The sequence below is a fragment of the Equus asinus genome, chromosome 2, assembly GCF_041296235.1.
Source record: "Equus asinus isolate D_3611 breed Donkey chromosome 2, EquAss-T2T_v2, whole genome shotgun sequence".
NCBI classification, from domain to species: domain Eukaryota; kingdom Metazoa; phylum Chordata; class Mammalia; order Perissodactyla; family Equidae; genus Equus; species Equus asinus.
The window spans coordinates 28189956-28207213 of record NC_091791.1 but is presented as its reverse complement, the minus strand read 5'-3'; the positions used below and the strand labels follow the sequence as shown (position 1 = coordinate 28207213).

At 51.1% G+C, this 17258-nt stretch overlaps 1 protein-coding gene across 1 annotated transcript; it reads left to right on the top strand.

Annotated features, from left to right (window-relative positions):
* The first annotated feature begins 497 nt into the window (after positions 1-497).
* Positions 498-16843, top strand: HPS6 (HPS6 biogenesis of lysosomal organelles complex 2 subunit 3). The gene has a single exon (XM_070484626.1). It carries the CDS (start codon positions 625-627, stop codon positions 3034-3036), a length of 2412 nt encoding a protein of 803 aa, XP_070340727.1. The 5' UTR covers positions 498-624; the 3' UTR covers positions 3037-16843.
* The last annotated feature ends 415 nt before the right edge of the window (positions 16844-17258 follow it).

Genomic DNA, 17258 nt, shown 5'->3' with positions numbered 1-17258 from the left:
TTTTCCTTATCTGTAAAAGGGGCTTATTGCGGCTGTCACACAGTCAGTACCATGGAAGTATTAGATATTATTATTATTTTCTACTAGATTGTCATCTCCATGAGGTTAAGGTTTTCTATTTTGTTCAGGACTGTCCACTCGGAGCCTGGCACTTAACAGGCGCTCAATAAAAATTTCAAGAATAAATGAATGAATAAGTTGGGGTGAGAGAGCGAGGCTTGGAGGGAAGGAAAGCCTTGGGAGTGGGACTCTCAGTTCAGGACTCAGCGGAGCTGGAATCCCGATCCTTGAGTCAGACTCTGGGCCAATCCGGGGCTTCCTGGGGCCTGGGGCAGCTGGCCTACACGCCCACTCGGAGAGCGTGCCTAGGGCAGGAGAGACCAGAGGCGCTGAGACCCTTGGGTGCTCGGGAGGCTCCTCCCCCGGCGAGGCTCCCTGGCTCCTCCCCTGGTGGGCGGTGTCGCGCCGGCGGGGCGTGAACTGGCGGGGCGGGGCGGAGCCGGCTCTCAAGCCGGGCCTCTGCCCACCTCATCGACCAGGGACGGAAGTCTCAGCCCCGCGCTCCACCTTCCCCGAGAACCCGGGACTGAGAGCTGGGCCTCGCCCCACGGGCCGGCCGGCACCATGAAGCGAGCGGGGACTCTGCGCCTGCTCTCGGACCTGAGCAATTTCAGCGGCGCGGCCCGGCTCCGGGAGTTGCTGGCCGGGGACCCAGCCGTCCGAGTCCGCTGCAGCCTGGACGGCCGCCACCTGCTGCTGCTGCGACCCCCGGGGGCGCCGGCCCCGCAGCTGCTGGTCGCGGTGCGTGGACCCGGCGCGGAGCTGGAGCGTGCCTGGCCGGCTGGCCACTCCTCACCGCTAGACGCCTTCTTCCTGCCGTGGCCGGCGCGTCCGGCGCTGGTCCTGGTGTGGGAGAGTGGCCTAGTCGAGGTGTGGGGCGCGGGCGTGGGGCCTGGCTGGCGGCTGCTGCAGAGCACCGAGCTGTGTCGGGGCGGTGGAGCCCGCGTGGTGGCCGTGGCGGCGGCCCGAGGCCGCCTGGTGTGGTGCGAGGAGCGTCAGGCTGACGCTGAGGACCGGCTAAGGTCTCCCGCAGCCGCTTTCAGCCACTGCGTATGCGTCAGGACTCTGGAGCCCAGCGGGGAGGCCGGCACCAACCTGGGCCGCACACATATCCTGCTGCACCACTGCCCCTCTTTCGGGCTGGTAGCTTCCCGCAAGGACCTCTTCCTGGTGCCCACTGCCACCACCTGGCCTGGCGTAGGCCACATTCTGCTCATCTGGAGCCCAGGCAAGGGCAAGGTGATAGTGGTTGCCCCAAGTCTTGGCCTCTCCCACAGTAAGAGCCTGAATCCAGGACGAGGGGACACATGGGACTTCCAGACCCTAATCCGAGGCCTTCCTGGGCTGCTCACCCCCAGGCAGCCATTGACTGTACATACCTGGGCCCCAACTCCCCAGGGTCTGCTGTTGCTTAATTTCAGGGGCACTGTGAGCCTGGTGCAGTCCCACGGTGGCACCCGGGCTGTGGGCACCCTGCAGGAAGCACCTGTAAGCTTGGCAGGGTCTGCAGCACTGGGAACATTTCATGGCACTCTGGCCTGTGTGCTGGGCTCCACATTGGAACTGCTGGACATGGGCAGCGGGCAGTTGCTGGAGAGGAAGGTTCTAAGTACAGACCGAATACATTTGCTGGAACCACCAGCCCCTGGCATGGAGAATGAGGAAGAGCTGGAGACCCGGGGGGGTCTTCGTTTGCTTTCAGCCTTGGGTCTGTTTCGAGTAGGCTGGGAGGCTCCGCAGGGCCTTGAGCTGCCTTCAGCTGAAGATCTGGTGTTTGAGGAGGCCTGCGAGTACTACCAGCGGCGCAGTCTGCGGGGTGCGCAGCTCACCCCAGAGGAACTGAGACACAGCAGCACGTTCCGGGCTCCTCAGGCCTTGGCCTCCATCCTCCAGGGCCACGTGTCCCCATCTACACTGTTGACCACACTGAGGGCCGAGCTTCGAGATTACCGGGCCTTAGAGCAGCTCAAAGCCCAGCTGGTGGCTGGGGATGATGAGGAGGCTGGCTGGACTGAGCTGGCAGAGCACGAAGTGGCACGCCTTCTGAGGACCGAGTTGATGGGAGACCAGCTGGCCCAGCTCAACACCATTTTCCAAGCCCTTCCAACAGCAGCCTGGGGTGCCATTCTCAGAGTTCTGCAGCTGCAGCCTGATGGGAATGGCAAGCTGAGGTCCCAAGCTCCCCCTGATGTGTGGAAGAAGGTACTAGGGGGTACAGCAGCTGGAAAGGAACCCTCCAATGGGATACTGCCCCTCTTTGAACTCCTGTGCCAGTGCCTTTGCCGGCTGGAGCCGCGATGGCTACCACCTTTTGTGGAGCTAGCCCAGCAGCAGGGTGGGCCTGGCTGGGGAGCAGGGGGCCCAGGGCTGCCTCTGTACCGCAGAGCCCTGGCAGTACTAGGTGAGGAGGGGACTAGACCTGAGGCACTGGAGCTAGAGCTGCTTTTGGGCAGTGGGCGGCCCAAAGCTGTGCTCCAAGCTGTGGGGCAGCTAGTGCAAAAGGAGCAGTGGGAGCGGGCTCTAGAGGCCGGCCTGGCCCTCGGCCCCTCCAGCCCCCTGCTTCGAAGTGAGATCTTCAAACTGCTGTTGGCAGAATTTGCCCGGCACCGCCGGCTTGATGCTCACCTCCCCCTCCTTTGCCGCCTGTGCCCACCGGACCTAGCTCCAGCTGAGCTCCTGCTTCTACTGCGGACACACCTCCCAGATGAGTTGGAGCCCCCCACCCCATTCCCTGAGCCCAGAGCAGAGCCCCCTCTCACTGTGGGCTTGCTCAGAGCCCTGCTGGAGCAGACTGGAACTCAAGGACGGCCCTCTGGCCCAGTTCTAAGCCTATATGAGGACATCCTATGGGACCCAGGCACTCCACCCCCAGCCCCACCCAGGGGACCTATGACTGCCCTCCAGGCATCGGACCATCCAGGCCTGGAGGCCTGGGCACCATCAGGACAGGGCCTCTGTGTGACTGATAGAGGCTGAAAAATCTTTTCTAGGACACAGTGATCAGGGAAGTGTGCCCAGGAGTTGGAGGGGGGCCAGGGTGGGACCTCTATGTGCAATACTCTTCTCTCTTCTGGAGCAATTTTAAAATATATATATATATATATATGTGTGTGTGTATATATATATATATATATATATATATATATTTAATATTTTAGTATAGTAAATATATTTGGCCTTTGTCCTCAGTTTTTTGTCCTGGCACAGAGCTCCTAAAACCCTTGGAATTTCCTGAGTAATGAATGTCTTTTGTTATTCATAATGAGCCCCTGTAGGTCACACTTGTGTTTATGCTAATTGGATAACTTAGGGTGGGGACCCTCAGCCTTGCGATGGGGCTGGTCACCAGAACGACCAAGTAATGAGAGAGTTGGAACTTTCAGCCCCTTCCTCCTCCTGGGAGGGGAGTACGGCTAGAGATTGAGCTTTATAAAAACTCCTGAATGAGGAAATTTGATGAGCTTCCGGCTTGGTGAACACATCAGGGAGGTGAGAGGGAAATGCACCCAGAGAGGGCATGGAAGCACCACACACAGCCCCACCGCATACCTCGCCCCATGCATCTCTTCCCTCTGACTGTCCCTGAGTTGTATCCTTTGTAATAAACCTGTAAATGTAAGTAAAGTATTTCCCTGACTTCTGTGAGCCATTCTAGCAAATTGTCAAACCAGTTTATAGTATGGGAACTCCCAATTTATAGCCAGTCAGTCAGAAGTACCCGCGACTTGCAACTAGCATTTGAAGTGAGGGCAGTTTTGTGGGACTGAGCCTTTAATCTGTGAGGTCTGCACTGACTCCAGGTAGTTAGTGTCAGAATTGAATTGACTTGTAGGACACTCGACTGGTGTCCGCAGAAAATTGGTTGTTGGTGTTGGAAAATGCTCCAGAAATATACACACAGTTTGTGTGTTTTTGAACAGCTGATAGTCTCTGGGTTGTGGGTTATACAGGGAGTGGTTGAATCTGAATCTGTTGGCTAAAGTAGCCTCTTCCAATAATGAAAATAATTAATATTTATGAGCATGTAATATGTGCCAGGTACTCTGCTGGTCTTTTTTGAAGAAGAAGAAGATTAACCCTGAGCTAACTGCTGCCAATCCTCCTTTTTGCTGAGGAAGACTGGCCCTGAGCTAACATCCATGTCCATCTTCCTCTACTTTATATGTGGGACGCCTACCACAGCGTGGCTTTTTGCCAAGTGGTGCCCTGTCCGCACCCAGGATCCGAACCGGTGAACCCCCCACCGCTAAGAAGTGGAATGTGCGAACTTTAACCACTGCCGCACCTGGCCGGCCCCCGTCTGCTGGTTGTTGAATAATCCCTTATTTAATACTTCTAGTAACCCCATTGGGAAAGTACTAATACTATCCCCATTTTACAGGTAAGGAAATTGAGATTTAGAAAGATTACTTGACCAAGGTTAGTCAATTAGAAAGTAGAAGCTCTAAGATTTGAACCACCTCACTGTCCAGCCAGGAGCTGGTACCTGCGTGGGTTTGAATGCACTTGTCACTCCGTCTCAATGGCAGCTTCTCCAGCCTTCTGTGAGGAGGGAGATCTGCAGAGCTGCGCCATTCCTTTCCCCAAGACTGTTCTGCTGCGGAATAGGAACCGTGATGGGTCCTGGTCCATGCCTGTCTCCCTCAGGATTCCTGGAGCAAGCCCTGATTCAGGAGATTTGCCACAGACAGGAGAGCTACCTGCAGAGCCCTCTGGCTTAGTAACAAGAGTCATTGGAGCAGGGTTGCTTGGAGGGCCCCACATTCCTGCTGACTCCCTAAGGCATGAAACAAGAGCATCTCTAGCACAGATTTCTGTTCATCTGAATTTAGTCAGCAGGACCACCTCTGAAGAGGCCTTGGCCCCATGCCCCACTTCTACCCCTCAGACTGGTTCGGAACTTAGGGTAGGACCCTGGGTGCTGCTACTCAGCATCATCCTGGGCCCCCAGCTATCCCTTGGCCAAGGCTTGAGACCAAGGTAAGGACTGCCACTCAGCTTTGTCCTCACTTGGGATCTGCAGCTTGGATTCTGCTCGGCCTCATCCTGAGCTTAAGGTGGCTCTTCAGGCTCATATGGGACTAGGGATGGTTCCCCAGTCTCTCAGGGAAGGGAGGCAGCCCCCCAGGCTTTTCCAGGGCTGGTGTTACTCCTCAGCCTCACAGAGGTCCTGAAGTGGCTCATCTGCATGGCCAAGTCCTGAGATGGCTCTTCAGCCTCACTGAAGTCTAGGGACGGCATCTTGGCCTCATCCAGAACTTGGACGGCCCTTGTCCTGGCCCTCGAGCCAGGGTGTCTACCAACATCAGGAGTCAAGCTAGTGGCCCTTAAGCTACTACTCTTTCCGGAGGCCCAGAACTAGGGACAGGTCATCCCTGGCCTCTACCTCAGCCCCTTCCTGGGTTGGGAGGGGCTCTTCCAACTCTTCTTGGTCTTGAGGCTGGACCCATTATCGCTCCTCTGGGAGAAGACAGGGAAGCTCAAAAACAGGAACCTGCTTCCTATTCCTGATCCTGCTAAATCATGGATGTTTCTTCTCAGACTGAGATTTGGCTTGGGTCTCCTTCTGTGCTTGGAGAAGGAATTGTACTCACTGAGCCCCTGAGGGCATGGGCAAAGGCAGAGGGCCGGCTTATTCCTTGGAGTTGTATTGCTCAAGGAAGTTCCTCAGGGCCACCTTCTAGTAGGGCCTCCAGATGTGAACCACCCAGCGTGGCTGTTCGGAGAGGAGCAGGTGAGCTTAGATGAGAACTTTCACCTGCCCTTACAGAGTGGGTGCTTAACGACTCTTGTTCTTGTTCATGCCCCATTTCTTTTTTTTTTGAGGAAGATTAGCCCTGAGCTAACACCTGCTGCCGATTCTCCTCTCTTTTCTGAGGAAGACTGGCCCTGAGCTAACATCTGTGCCCATCTTCTTCTACTTTATATGTGGGACGCCTACCACAGCATGGCGTGCCAAGCAGTGCGTAGGTCTGCACCCAGGATCCAAACCAGTGACCCCCGGGCCTCCAAAGCAGAATGTGCGCACCCAACCACTACACTACCGGGCTAGCCCCTCATGCCCTATTTCTAACGTGGGGGTGCAAGTGACCCCAAAGTGTGTCTCAGGACTTTGGAGAACAGCTCAGGGATGCAGATATCATCGTGTAACTGGGTTTTGGTGGAATGTGTGAGAGGGCCATCAGAGAGATGGCCTGGTGTAGTCTTCCTGAGTCAGAGGGCTCTGAATAGATGAGTGGAGATCCCAAGTCTAAGGTCTTTGGTTGCTAGAAAGGGTCCCTGGAAGTACGTTGGGACCTGGGGAAATGGGAGATCTAGGAGCTAAGGTCCTAGATCTTGAGTGCCTGGGTAAAGGGGGAAGTTCTGGAGCTGAAGGTTTTCAACAGTGGACAAGGTCCCAGGTCCAAGGTCCCTGGGTAGGTGAGGGAGAGGATCTTAGGCCAGTGGATAGGGGCATTTCCACAGGTATGCCTCACCTTTGGAAATCCCTCAACTTCACTTGGCAGCAGCCCCTGGAAAGCTTAAAGGTGAAGCTAAAGCTAGGCAAGACCACAGCGCAGTCTGGGCAAAGGAGAGGAAGCAAAGCCTAAGGCTCTTCTACCTACCTGTGTGGCCATAGGTCCCAGTCCTCTCTATTTCTTCTCCCTACTGCCCACCCATAATCCCAGCCCCAGCTCTATACTTCCCTTCCCTCACAGGGGATCTGCTGTTTGAACGCAGACCACAGTTTCCATCCTGCCCAGTGACTGGGCCACAGGACTACAGCCACCAAACTTCTCCAACTTTCAAAGGCCCAAGATCAGAGCACCACCCTTTCCTCTATATGTGACCTATAGGAAATTGGACATGGTGGCCAGGGTGGACCTGTGTCCAAGCCACTCCTACTTTCCTCCTATACCCTGACCCAGCCCTAGGCCTGGCCCTGGCCACCTGTCATTGAGACTATTACAGTGGATTCCTAGTTGGTATTCCTGTCTGCTCAAGCCTAACCTTGCTTACACAGAGTATTGTAACAAGCAAATGTGATCAAGTTCAGCACCTACTTCAACATTCAAGGTAAAGACCAAATTCTCAACGAACACATCCTTCCCTCATCCTTCCGTCATTACTGGCCCTGCCTCTCTTTCCACTCACTCTTCCTTCTCCCACCCACTGAAGAATATATTACAGTTTGAACTGTGTGTGGTTCCCTGAACTCACTAGACCACCCACTCCCCAACCCCAGCCCATGACTTATGCTTTTTTTTTTTTGAGGAAGATTAGCCCTGAGCTAACATCTGCTGCCAATCCTCCTCTTTTTGCTGAGCCCTCCTCTTTTTACTGGCCCTGAGCTAACATCCATGCCCATCTTCCTCTACTTTATATGTGGCCTACCACAGCATGGCTTGCCAAGTTGTGCCATGTCCGCACCCGGGATCTGAACCGGTGAACCCCAGGCCGCAGAAGCGAACGTGCGCACTTACCTGCTGCGCCACCAGGTCGCGCGCCCCACCATGCCTTATGCTTGACATGCTTTTCACCCTCTTCTCTGCCTGGCCTAAACCCTTTAAGATACACTTCAGACGTCACCTCCTCTCCTAAGTTTTCCCTACTCACCCCCAGTAGATTTAGTTGTACCTTCTCCTGTTCTCCCACAGTTCTTAGTACATACCTCTAAAAAAGCATTTATCAGATTATGTTGTGATTGCCTAGTTATTTACTTGTTTCCCTGATTAGTATACAAGTTCCTTGAGGGAAGAAACCATGGATATTTGTATTTTTGTATCCTCAGCATGTATCACAGTACTAGGCTCGTAGTAGGTTCAATTATCATTGTAGATTCAGGAACTGACTCCTCCCTATGGTCTGGAGTGAGAATGGATTAGGCTCTGGGCTTTAGGGAGTCTCTGGTTTTCTTCCCTACTTCCCACAGGCCAGACTCACTGTCTGGTTGATCCAGACCTGAAACTGATGGAAGTAGGTCAGCTGGATCTGAAAGAAGAACCAAGCCACCTGGGGCAATGGTGGAGGTGAGAAAGCCACTGAGCCAGGGCCATCTTGGGAGTTGGGGTGGAGGTGGAAGGAATGGACATAAATTGGTACTACCTAGGGCCCCCTGATCCCAAAACCAGGACAGGAAGAGGGGTGGGAAAGCCTGAGTCAGTGAGGTTCTAGGGGAAGGAATGGGTGGCAGGGGCTAGTGGGAGTTGTGAGGTGAGGTCAAAGGACTGAGATCCCCACTCAAATACGGCCCTCAGGGAACTTGTCCTTAGGAAGTGTTCCACATTGTGCAGATGCATCAGAATTTGGCTCACACTTTCCCAGGGTGGTGAGGGAAAGAGAGGGAGTCAGAGAGCGGGGAGGGGGCAGCTCCAGACCCCCAGCCCCATAAGGAGCCACCCCAGGCTGGAATGCCTGCCACCCTTACTGCCCTGGAAAAAAGGGAAGAAAAATCCTCAGTTTGGCTCCCCTAGGCCCCCACTCAGTCTCTTCTTAGGCACAGGCTCCCCCTGGTGGTTACTCTTATCACCGCCAGCAGCACCCGCCCTCAAAGATGCACATACTTACTTCCGCATTTCTTGACTAAGGACTGAGGAAGCCGCTGAGGAAGTAAATTAAGGTTCTCTGAGGGCAAGACAGGAGGAGGAGGTCAGAGTAGAATTCAGTGGGCAAAAGCATGGGGAGGGGAACGGACCCTGGACTTGTAGTAGGACAGTATCACTCAGAAGAAAAGGGTCTGGGGCCGGCCTGGTGGCGCAGTGGTTAAGTTCGCACGTTCCGCTTCTCGGCGGCCTGGGGTTTGCCAGTTCGGATCCCAGGTGCGGACATGGCACCGCTTGGCACAACATGCTGTGGTAGGCGTCCCACATATAAAGTAGAGGAAGATGGACATGGATGTTAGCTCAGGGCCAGGCTTCCTCAGCAAAAAAGAGGAGGACTGGCAGTAGTTAGCTCAGGGCTAATCTTCCTCAAAAAATAAAAAAAAAAAAATTTTTAAATAAAAATAAATTTAAAAAAAGAAGAAGAAGAAAAGGGTCCTGAGCTGACAGGATGTTCCCTCTCCAGGGTTGGAACTCTGCCCCAGCTACCAGCCTGACCTGGATAATTTGGTCTAACTGGAGAGGAAGTTGAGGGCACAGCAGAGTTTCCTTGGAAGGTACAGTGAGGTCATATTTTATATGAATTTGAAATATAGGAATAAGATGCCAGGTCTTATTCAAAATTATTAAAGTCTCACTTTATGCACAAAATGTGAAATGGAAATGAATCTCCCCAAATAAAAAAATTTTGAGAATCACAATTTCAAGGCTAATGGACAGGGTGAATTGTAAACTGTGCTTACATTATTACCACATGGGTCCCCATTTCTGCTAGTAAACAAAAATTCAGGTGGGGAAAGAGACTGAATCCGGCAGTGAGGTCAGGGCTGAGTGGCCAGGGTCACTCACCTGTTGTGGGTAGAAGTCTTGGAGCAGTTTCTCCTCTGATTCCCAGAGGGAGGGACTGGGCCTGGCTCCAAAGGTCTCTGCATAGAAGCAGGAACAAAGGTGAGGAGAGACAGAGTCAGAGAGATGAGTAAGAGGATAGGATTGGACCAGGAGAAGAGAGAGAAGACAAATGGGAATGGGGAGGAGGCGTAGGAGAGGCAGGGAAATGCTCTCAAGCTGGGGAGCAGAGGAGGCTCTCAGGTGTGAATGCTGGGAGGATGGAGGAAGGAGCGGAGAAGGGTCCCTTGGGGCCTCTCACCAGAATTAGAGCTAAAGTATAGAACTAGTGGGACAGCTGGTCTAGATCTGGTCTTCCAGTGTTTCCATTATTTGGGAAATAAAGGACAATGGAAGGAGCTGGGAAGACCTGGGGAAGGGGGAGAGAGGGAGTGGCCTTCACCAAGAATGAGGTTGGTCCACCTCATCCTGGGCCTCCCTGAGGTGGAGGTTCTGGTGGAGCAGACTGACCAGGGGTTTCATAGGTTTTAGGTCCTCAGGCTTTGGCAGCCACTCAGATTCCAAGGTGATATACAGTGTTCTCAAAGTCTTCATTATTTTTGTTTTGTACCAGAAAGTGGGGAGAAGTGGGCATTGCCCCCATCCCTAACAGCCTTAGGCATGCTATAAGAGCAGCCTGGAGCCTCAGAATTGAGAGACAGGGTCTCCCTAGCAGAGGTAGACAGAGCCCTGATGCTAGGGATGGGAAGGCTATGGTGAGGGAAGGGAAGGAAAGGTTGAGGGCAGGTATAGGGGCAGAGAGGACCCAGACATAGCCTGGTCAGTGTTCTGGGCCAAGGCAGGGGGGATACTGACCTGAAGATCACTGAGATAGTTGTCCAGAGGGGAAACCAAGTGACCGCTCATCACTTACTAGATTGGCTTATTGTTCTCATAGCCCCTTTGGGGACAGTGGAGGGTCAGTGGGGGATAGGGGATTAATGGAGAGCCGTGAGGAGGGAGGAAGGACACATCAGTGACCCACTTCCCCCTTCACCACATCGGTCATGCCCTAGTGAGTTCCCCAGTGAGTAGGTCTCCCCTGTAAATGATGGGAAAGGGAAGGACATAAAGTGGCCTTTATGGGGTATAAGGCAAGGACTGCTTCAGAAGAGGGAATGGGAACGGCTCCAGAGTAGAAAATTTGGAAGTGGATGGCCAAGAGGGATCAGACCAGAAAAGGAGAGTCGGAAAGACAGAATGGGGAACACTGATTGGATTGCCTAAACCTTTGTGGCTTTTCCAATAAAAGATATACGTAGTTTCTCCTTGTAGAATGCAGCACCTTCCCAGGTGGTCCCAGATGATCTCTCTACTGTGACCTTGAAGTGGTGTTTTTTTGTTTAAATGACAAGTTTAACTGGAGCTGGGAGTGGGTTCTTGACTCCACATTTGTCACTTTTGTTAGCCTTGTCCATCATCCCCTTAATTATCAGCAGTCAGACCCTTAACTCAAAGAGGGCTCATGGGGTTGGCCCCATGGTCAAGTGGTTAAGTTTGCGCACTCCGCTGCAGGCGGCCCAGTGTTTCGTCAGTTCGAATCCTGGGTGTGGACATGGCACTGCTCATCAAACCACGCTGAGGCAGCGTCCCACATGCCACAACTAGAAGAACCCACAACTAAGAATATACAACTATGTACCGGGGGGCTTTGGGGAGAAAAAGGAAAAAAAATTTAAAAATCTTAAAAAAAAAGAGGGCTCATGGGCTGGCCCAGTGGTGCAGTGGTTAAGTGCACACGTTCCGCTTCTCTGCGGCCCGGGGTTTGCCGGCCCGGATCCCGGGTGCGGACATGGCACCACTTGGCACGCCATGCTGTGGTAGGCGTCCCATGTACAAAGTAGAGGAAGATGGGCATGAATGTTAGCTCAGGGCCAGGCTTCCTCAGCAAAAAAGAGGAGGACTGGCAGTAGTTAGCTCAGGGCTAATCTTCCTCAAAAACAAACAAACAAAAAACACAAAGAGAGCTCATGTACTTCGCATACAGGAAAGCCAGGAAGAGAATCTATGGTCAATCCATTTCTTCCACTGTGAGTAGTTTTTTGGAAGCAGAGCTCCAAGGGGTCATGTAGGTAGGGACAGCTAAGAAGCCATCAAGAAAAACTAGAGGGGTGTACACCTGAAATTACACAATGTTATAAACCATTATGACCTCAATAAAATAACTGGGAAAAAAAAAAGAACTGATCTGCATACTAATAAACAAAAGAAAACAAGAAGGGAGCAGTTCTCAGTCAGTCCCAAGTCTGCCCTGCCCCTCCCAGCTCTGTCCCCAGCTTCAATTCCCCATTGCCACCCTGTCAAGCCCTGGTCATGTCTTTGCATTTCTCACATCTCTCACACCCAGTCTCTCAAAGTAATGGATTTTAAGCTTGTGTGTACTGATGGTCAAATCCACTGAGTCCAGCAGTACACTGAAATTCTTAAAAGTTGAAGTCAGCAAATCTTCTGTGTTATACATTCTGTTGACATCCCAGTATCCTCCAGCTGGGTAGTCATATGTGGGGGTGGGTGGAAATGGGGTGGTAGTAACAAGAGTAGGATCCGGAGCTGGGGGGATAGGCCACCCCATACCTGCTGCAATGTCTGTGCCTTCTTGTCCACTACTTCTGGGGTACTATAGAGAGATTATGGGTCCTCTAATGGCATTCCAAGTTTTCCTAACCCCAAATAATGGTATTTCAAGATTCTAGGAAAGGGTGATTAGGAGTCGACCCTACTCGGACCTCCTTGGAATGAGATCTTTTAGCTTTTGTGGCTCTCCTAAAAATCTTTCCCTAAGGGGGCTGTTCCTGCATGAGGCTGGAAATACAGAGGTGAGAATAACCATTTGGGAGATGCTTAGATGCAGCCATATTGGAGGTAAGGAGGAACATGAATGGTTGCCTTGGTTGGTGTCTTCAGGCCAGGGTTAAGAGGAAAGGAGAAAGAGCCAGGCTGCTGGCTGCCCTTTCATTCCATGGACCAGAGCCAGCAGAAGTTTCCCAGCTTTCTGAAATTTTCAAACCTTCCCCAGACTAGTGACTTGATAACGTTGGGTCTCTTGCCCCATAATCAACTATAAAATTTTTGAAAGAAAAAGATACCATGCAATTGACTTTAGGGAGATCTTAACAGGGGAGGCAAAGAGGTGTGGGGAGAGCTGGTGCCTCACTCAGCATCCAGTCTATAGGTGTGAGGACCCGCAGGGATTGAATGGGTAGACAGTAAGCAGGCTGAGGCTCTTGTAGGAAGGGAGTACCAACTGCAAGGCTTGTGTGGCTCCCAGTTCAGAATCCTCAGAGTGGGAGAGAAAAGAGCCCAGCTGAATGGTTAGGCCCTTGCAAGAAAGTAGAAAACAGGGCTCAGGGAGCTAGTATGGATTGGCAAAAGGACCCTTCTGGGGGCTTAACCCTGATGGCTTCCGCAGCATATTAAGACATCTCCCATCCTTGGGAATAGTCCCACCATGTTGAAGATCTTATGGGGATTCATTTTCAAAAAAGTATTTATCAATGATATCAGCTCATTAAAACTGGGAGCTGGAGGAAGAAAAAACAGGGTGAGCAAAGACTAGGACCCCACACCTTGCATGCCTCATTTGCCTCGTAGAGGCAGAAACTTCTCTTCCCTCCTCTTCCCAAATCCTGACATGAACTGGACACAATGCCCTGACGCTGTTCTATACGGAACAGTGGTGTGGATTCTGCCAGTGCTGACCCTTCCCTGCCACCAACATATGTGTGCCTGTCTCAAAAAGGCTCTTGGAGACCAGGCTGGGAATCAACATCTTCCCCGTCATAAAAGGGCTTCTTAAAGTAGGGATAGATTTCTGCTCTGAAACTTGGGGACTCTCCAAGAGTGGGCTTAGGCCTCCCCCATCAAATTGGAGGTACCTATAGTGGGTTGAATCATGGTCCCCAAAAGATATGTCACCACAAGCCTCAGAATGTGAACTTATTTGGAATAAGGTCCTTGCACATGGACCTTATTTTTAGGTAAGGATCTTAAAAGGAGACGATCCTGGACGAGGGTGCTCCTAAATCTAAGAACAAGTATCCTTATAAGACAGAAGAAAAGGAGAAAACACAGAGACACAGAAGAAGGCCATATGAAGACAGAAGCAGAGATTGGAGTGGTGGGTCTACAAACCAAGTAACATCGAGGATTGCTGCCAGCCGCCAGAAGCTAGGAAAGAGGCATGGGACAGATTCTCCCTCAGAGCCTTGAGAACACACCAACCCTGTAGACACCTTGATTTTGAACTTCTGTCCTCCAGAACTGTGAGAAAATAACTGTCTGTTGTTATAAGCCACTAAGTATGTGGTAACTTGTTACAGCAACTCTAGAAAGCTAATATACACCTCAGGAAGGAAGTCACATCTCCCTCATCAGGTCTCCCTAAGGATAGGGTGTATATTTTGGGTAGAGGATATCTTTTCTGGGGCAGACTCAGGATAACAGTAAAGAGCTGAGAGTCTGAGGAGGCTCCTCACCAGGCTAAGGCTGAGGTTGAGCCCTAGGCCATGAACTTGCACTTTCTGGCAGAGCTCCCCGCACTTGCCCAGTGTAGTTTAATGCTGCTGCACAGGGTCTGAAGATATGGTTCAGCTGGTCCCTCTTCCTAGTAAGCTGAGAGGCAAGATCCCCATTGCTCTGCAGAACCTTCTTTGAAGCTTTGGTTGCTAGGAGAGGTGCCAAGAAAAACAAACAGGACCTAGACCCTGATGTTGACAGTAGGAAGAGGACCTAGCTTTGACCTCAGCTCAGGGAGGCACTGTTCTGCTAGGCCAAACTGGGGCCACAATGCTGGGGACTCCTTGGATAACTTCTGCCCTCCCCAACACACACACACACACACACTGGAAGAACATTTCACAACTCAAAGGACTTCCCTGTCAGTCATTTCATCTGATCCTCCTACCCTCCGAAGTCCATAGGGTAGGGGTTATGATGCCCATATTACAAATGAGAAAGTTAAGCTGCACACAGGTAAGCTAAATCGTTAGCTAGCAGGTGAGAGAGCTGGGAATAGAAAGGAGAAGGGTCTGCAGGCTTTAGGCCAGCGCCCTTCTGTTTCTCCCGTGGACCTGGGGAGCCCCTCTCAGCTCTAGGATAGGACCCCCAGCAATGCGTGGACTGCCCTAGTAGCAGGATTTTAACTTTGGACTTGGGGAAGGCAGATGTATGAACAAAGGACCCAGTGCACTGAAACTCATAAAGCAAAGGGGGTACATTTAAAATTACAACATCCTTCAGTTTCAATTAGTCCCAACCCTTCAAGAGAGCCTGTCTGCCCACTCAGATTTGGACATCCACGCTTTCCTGCATTCTGAACTGTTGGAAGTGTACCTGGAGGGGCCGGTCCGGTGGCACAGTGGTTAAGGTCGCAAGTTCAGCTTTGGTGGCCTGGAGTTCGCCGGTTCAGATCCCGGGAGCGGACGTGGCAACGCTTGACAAGCCATGCTGTGGCAGACGTCCCACATATAAAGTAGAGGAAGATGGGCATGGATATTAGCTCAGGGCCAGCCTTCCTCAGCAAAAAGAGGAGGATTTGTGGCAAATGTTAGCTCAGGGCTAATCTTTCTCAAAAAAAAAGAAGTGTACCTGGAGACTTGCTGGATAAGAACTCACATGGATTTAATCCTGCCTTTACCACCTATTGTCTGTGTAACCTTGAATAACTTTCTTAACCTCTCTGAGCCTCAATTTCCTCAGCCATAAAATAGGAAAAGTAACAGTATCTACCTTATAGGACAGTTTTGAGGACTAAAAGAGAGAATGAATGTGGAAAAAATTACTTGTCAATTGTAAATTGTACGCATATCACTTGGAGGGCACTAATAGGAACTTTAGGACTCTCTAAGGTCAGTTTCTCTAAGTCTCTTTTACACAGGAGGAAACCAAGGCTCAGAGGTTAAATGACTGAGAAAAAGTCAGAAAGTACAGCAAAATTATATCATAACAAATGGTTTGGGTTATAAAGTCAACACATAGGTCAAAAATTGAATATAGTCAAAACATGAAAATTCCTTTTTTTAAATTAACTAATTAATTTATTTATTTATTCTGAGGAAGATTAGCCCTGGGCTAACATCTCCTGCCAATCCTCCTCTTTTTGCTGAAGAAGACTGACCCTGAGCTAACATCCGTGCCCATCTTCCTCTACTTTATATGTGGGACGCTTACCACAGCATGGCTTGCTAAGCGGTGCCATGTCTGCACTCGGGATCCGAACCGGCGAACCCTGGGCCGCCGAAGCAGAAAGTGCGAACTTAACCACTGCGCCGCCGGGCTGGCCCCATGAAAATTCCTTAAATCATCCATAAAATAAACCAGAGCCAACCAACCTCTCAATAAATCCAGCTCAGCCCCTTTGGAACCAATTGCTGTTTCAATGGATGGGCACCAGATTTGGAAGTTGGCTTGCTTTTAGGGTCCGTGTTGTGTGAAAAATGTTTGAATCATTGAACTCACACCTAGGGTAACTGAGATGCTGTCTCCCGTCTCACCCTGCCAGCTGTTCAAAGTAGAATAGTTCTTTGCTCAGTGCACATAGCTGTACTGGCCCTAAGTTAAATGTGCAGGTGATGTGGCTCCACTGTGGTTGAAGCAAGATTTAAACCTAATAGCTGTGTCTCCCTTCCAAGCATTTGTTCTTCCAGCTAGGGGGTCCTGACTGTTATCAGTGTGGGCCTGCTTGTTCCTGGGCCTGCTTTGGGTCGCCCACCCACAGCCACTCCCCAAACCCATCCTTCTCATTCCCAATCAGCTCAGACAAGGACTCCAGCATGGGCTTTTGATGCTGTGATATTGTGATTTATCACACAGACATAGCTGGTCTTCATCCCCATTTCTGGCAGAGAGCTCCTAAAACCCTTGGAATTTCCTAAGAGATAAGAATGATAAATGTGTCTTGATATTCATAACAAACCCCTTTCAACCACACCTGAGCATATGTTAATGAAGTGACTTTTGGAAAGCACCTAAGGTTGGGGGCTAGTTACCAGGGGAACTAACTTGTGATTAGAGGTTGGAACTTTCAGTCCCACCCCCCTGACCTCTGGGGAAGGGAGAGGAACTGGAGGTTGAATCAGTTGTCAATGGCCAATGATTTAATCAATCATGACTATGCAATGAAGTCTCCATAAAAAAACAAAAAAGACAAGGTTCAGAGAACTTCCAGGTGGATGAACCAGAATGCATCCACGTGCCAGGAGGGTGGCACACCCCATACTCCACAGGGATAGAAGCTCTTGTGTTGAGGACCCTTCCAGACCTTGTCCTATGTATCTCTTCATCTGGCTGTTCATCTGTATCCTTTAATATCCTTTGTAATAAACTGGTAATCTAGTAAGTAAATGGGTTTCCTGAGTTCTGTGAGCTGCTCTAGCAAATTAATCAAACTGAGGAGGGAGTCGTGGGAATGTCCAATTTATAACTAGTCGGTCAGAAGCACAGGTAACAACCTGAACTTGTGACTGGCATCTGAAGTGGGGGAGTCTTGTGGGACTGAACCCTTAACCTGTGGGATCTAACGCTATTCTCCAGATAGATAGTGTCAGAATTGAGTTGAATTGTAGGACATCCAGCTGGTGTTGGAGAATTGCTTGGTGGCGTTAAAAAAAACACATAATGGAGATACCCATGGAGGGTGATCCACATGCTGATCCCCAGCAAGGGCCTGAAGTCTGGGTGAGACAGGGTGATGATGAACCACCAGAGCTCCCCACCCCTCCTAGTCTCACTGCAGGC

Excerpts from the sequence above, each read along its gene's own strand:
- HPS6 (XM_070484626.1), top strand. The coding sequence starts at position 625 with ATGAAGCGAGCGGGGACTCTGCGCCTGCTCTCGGACCTGAGCAATTTC.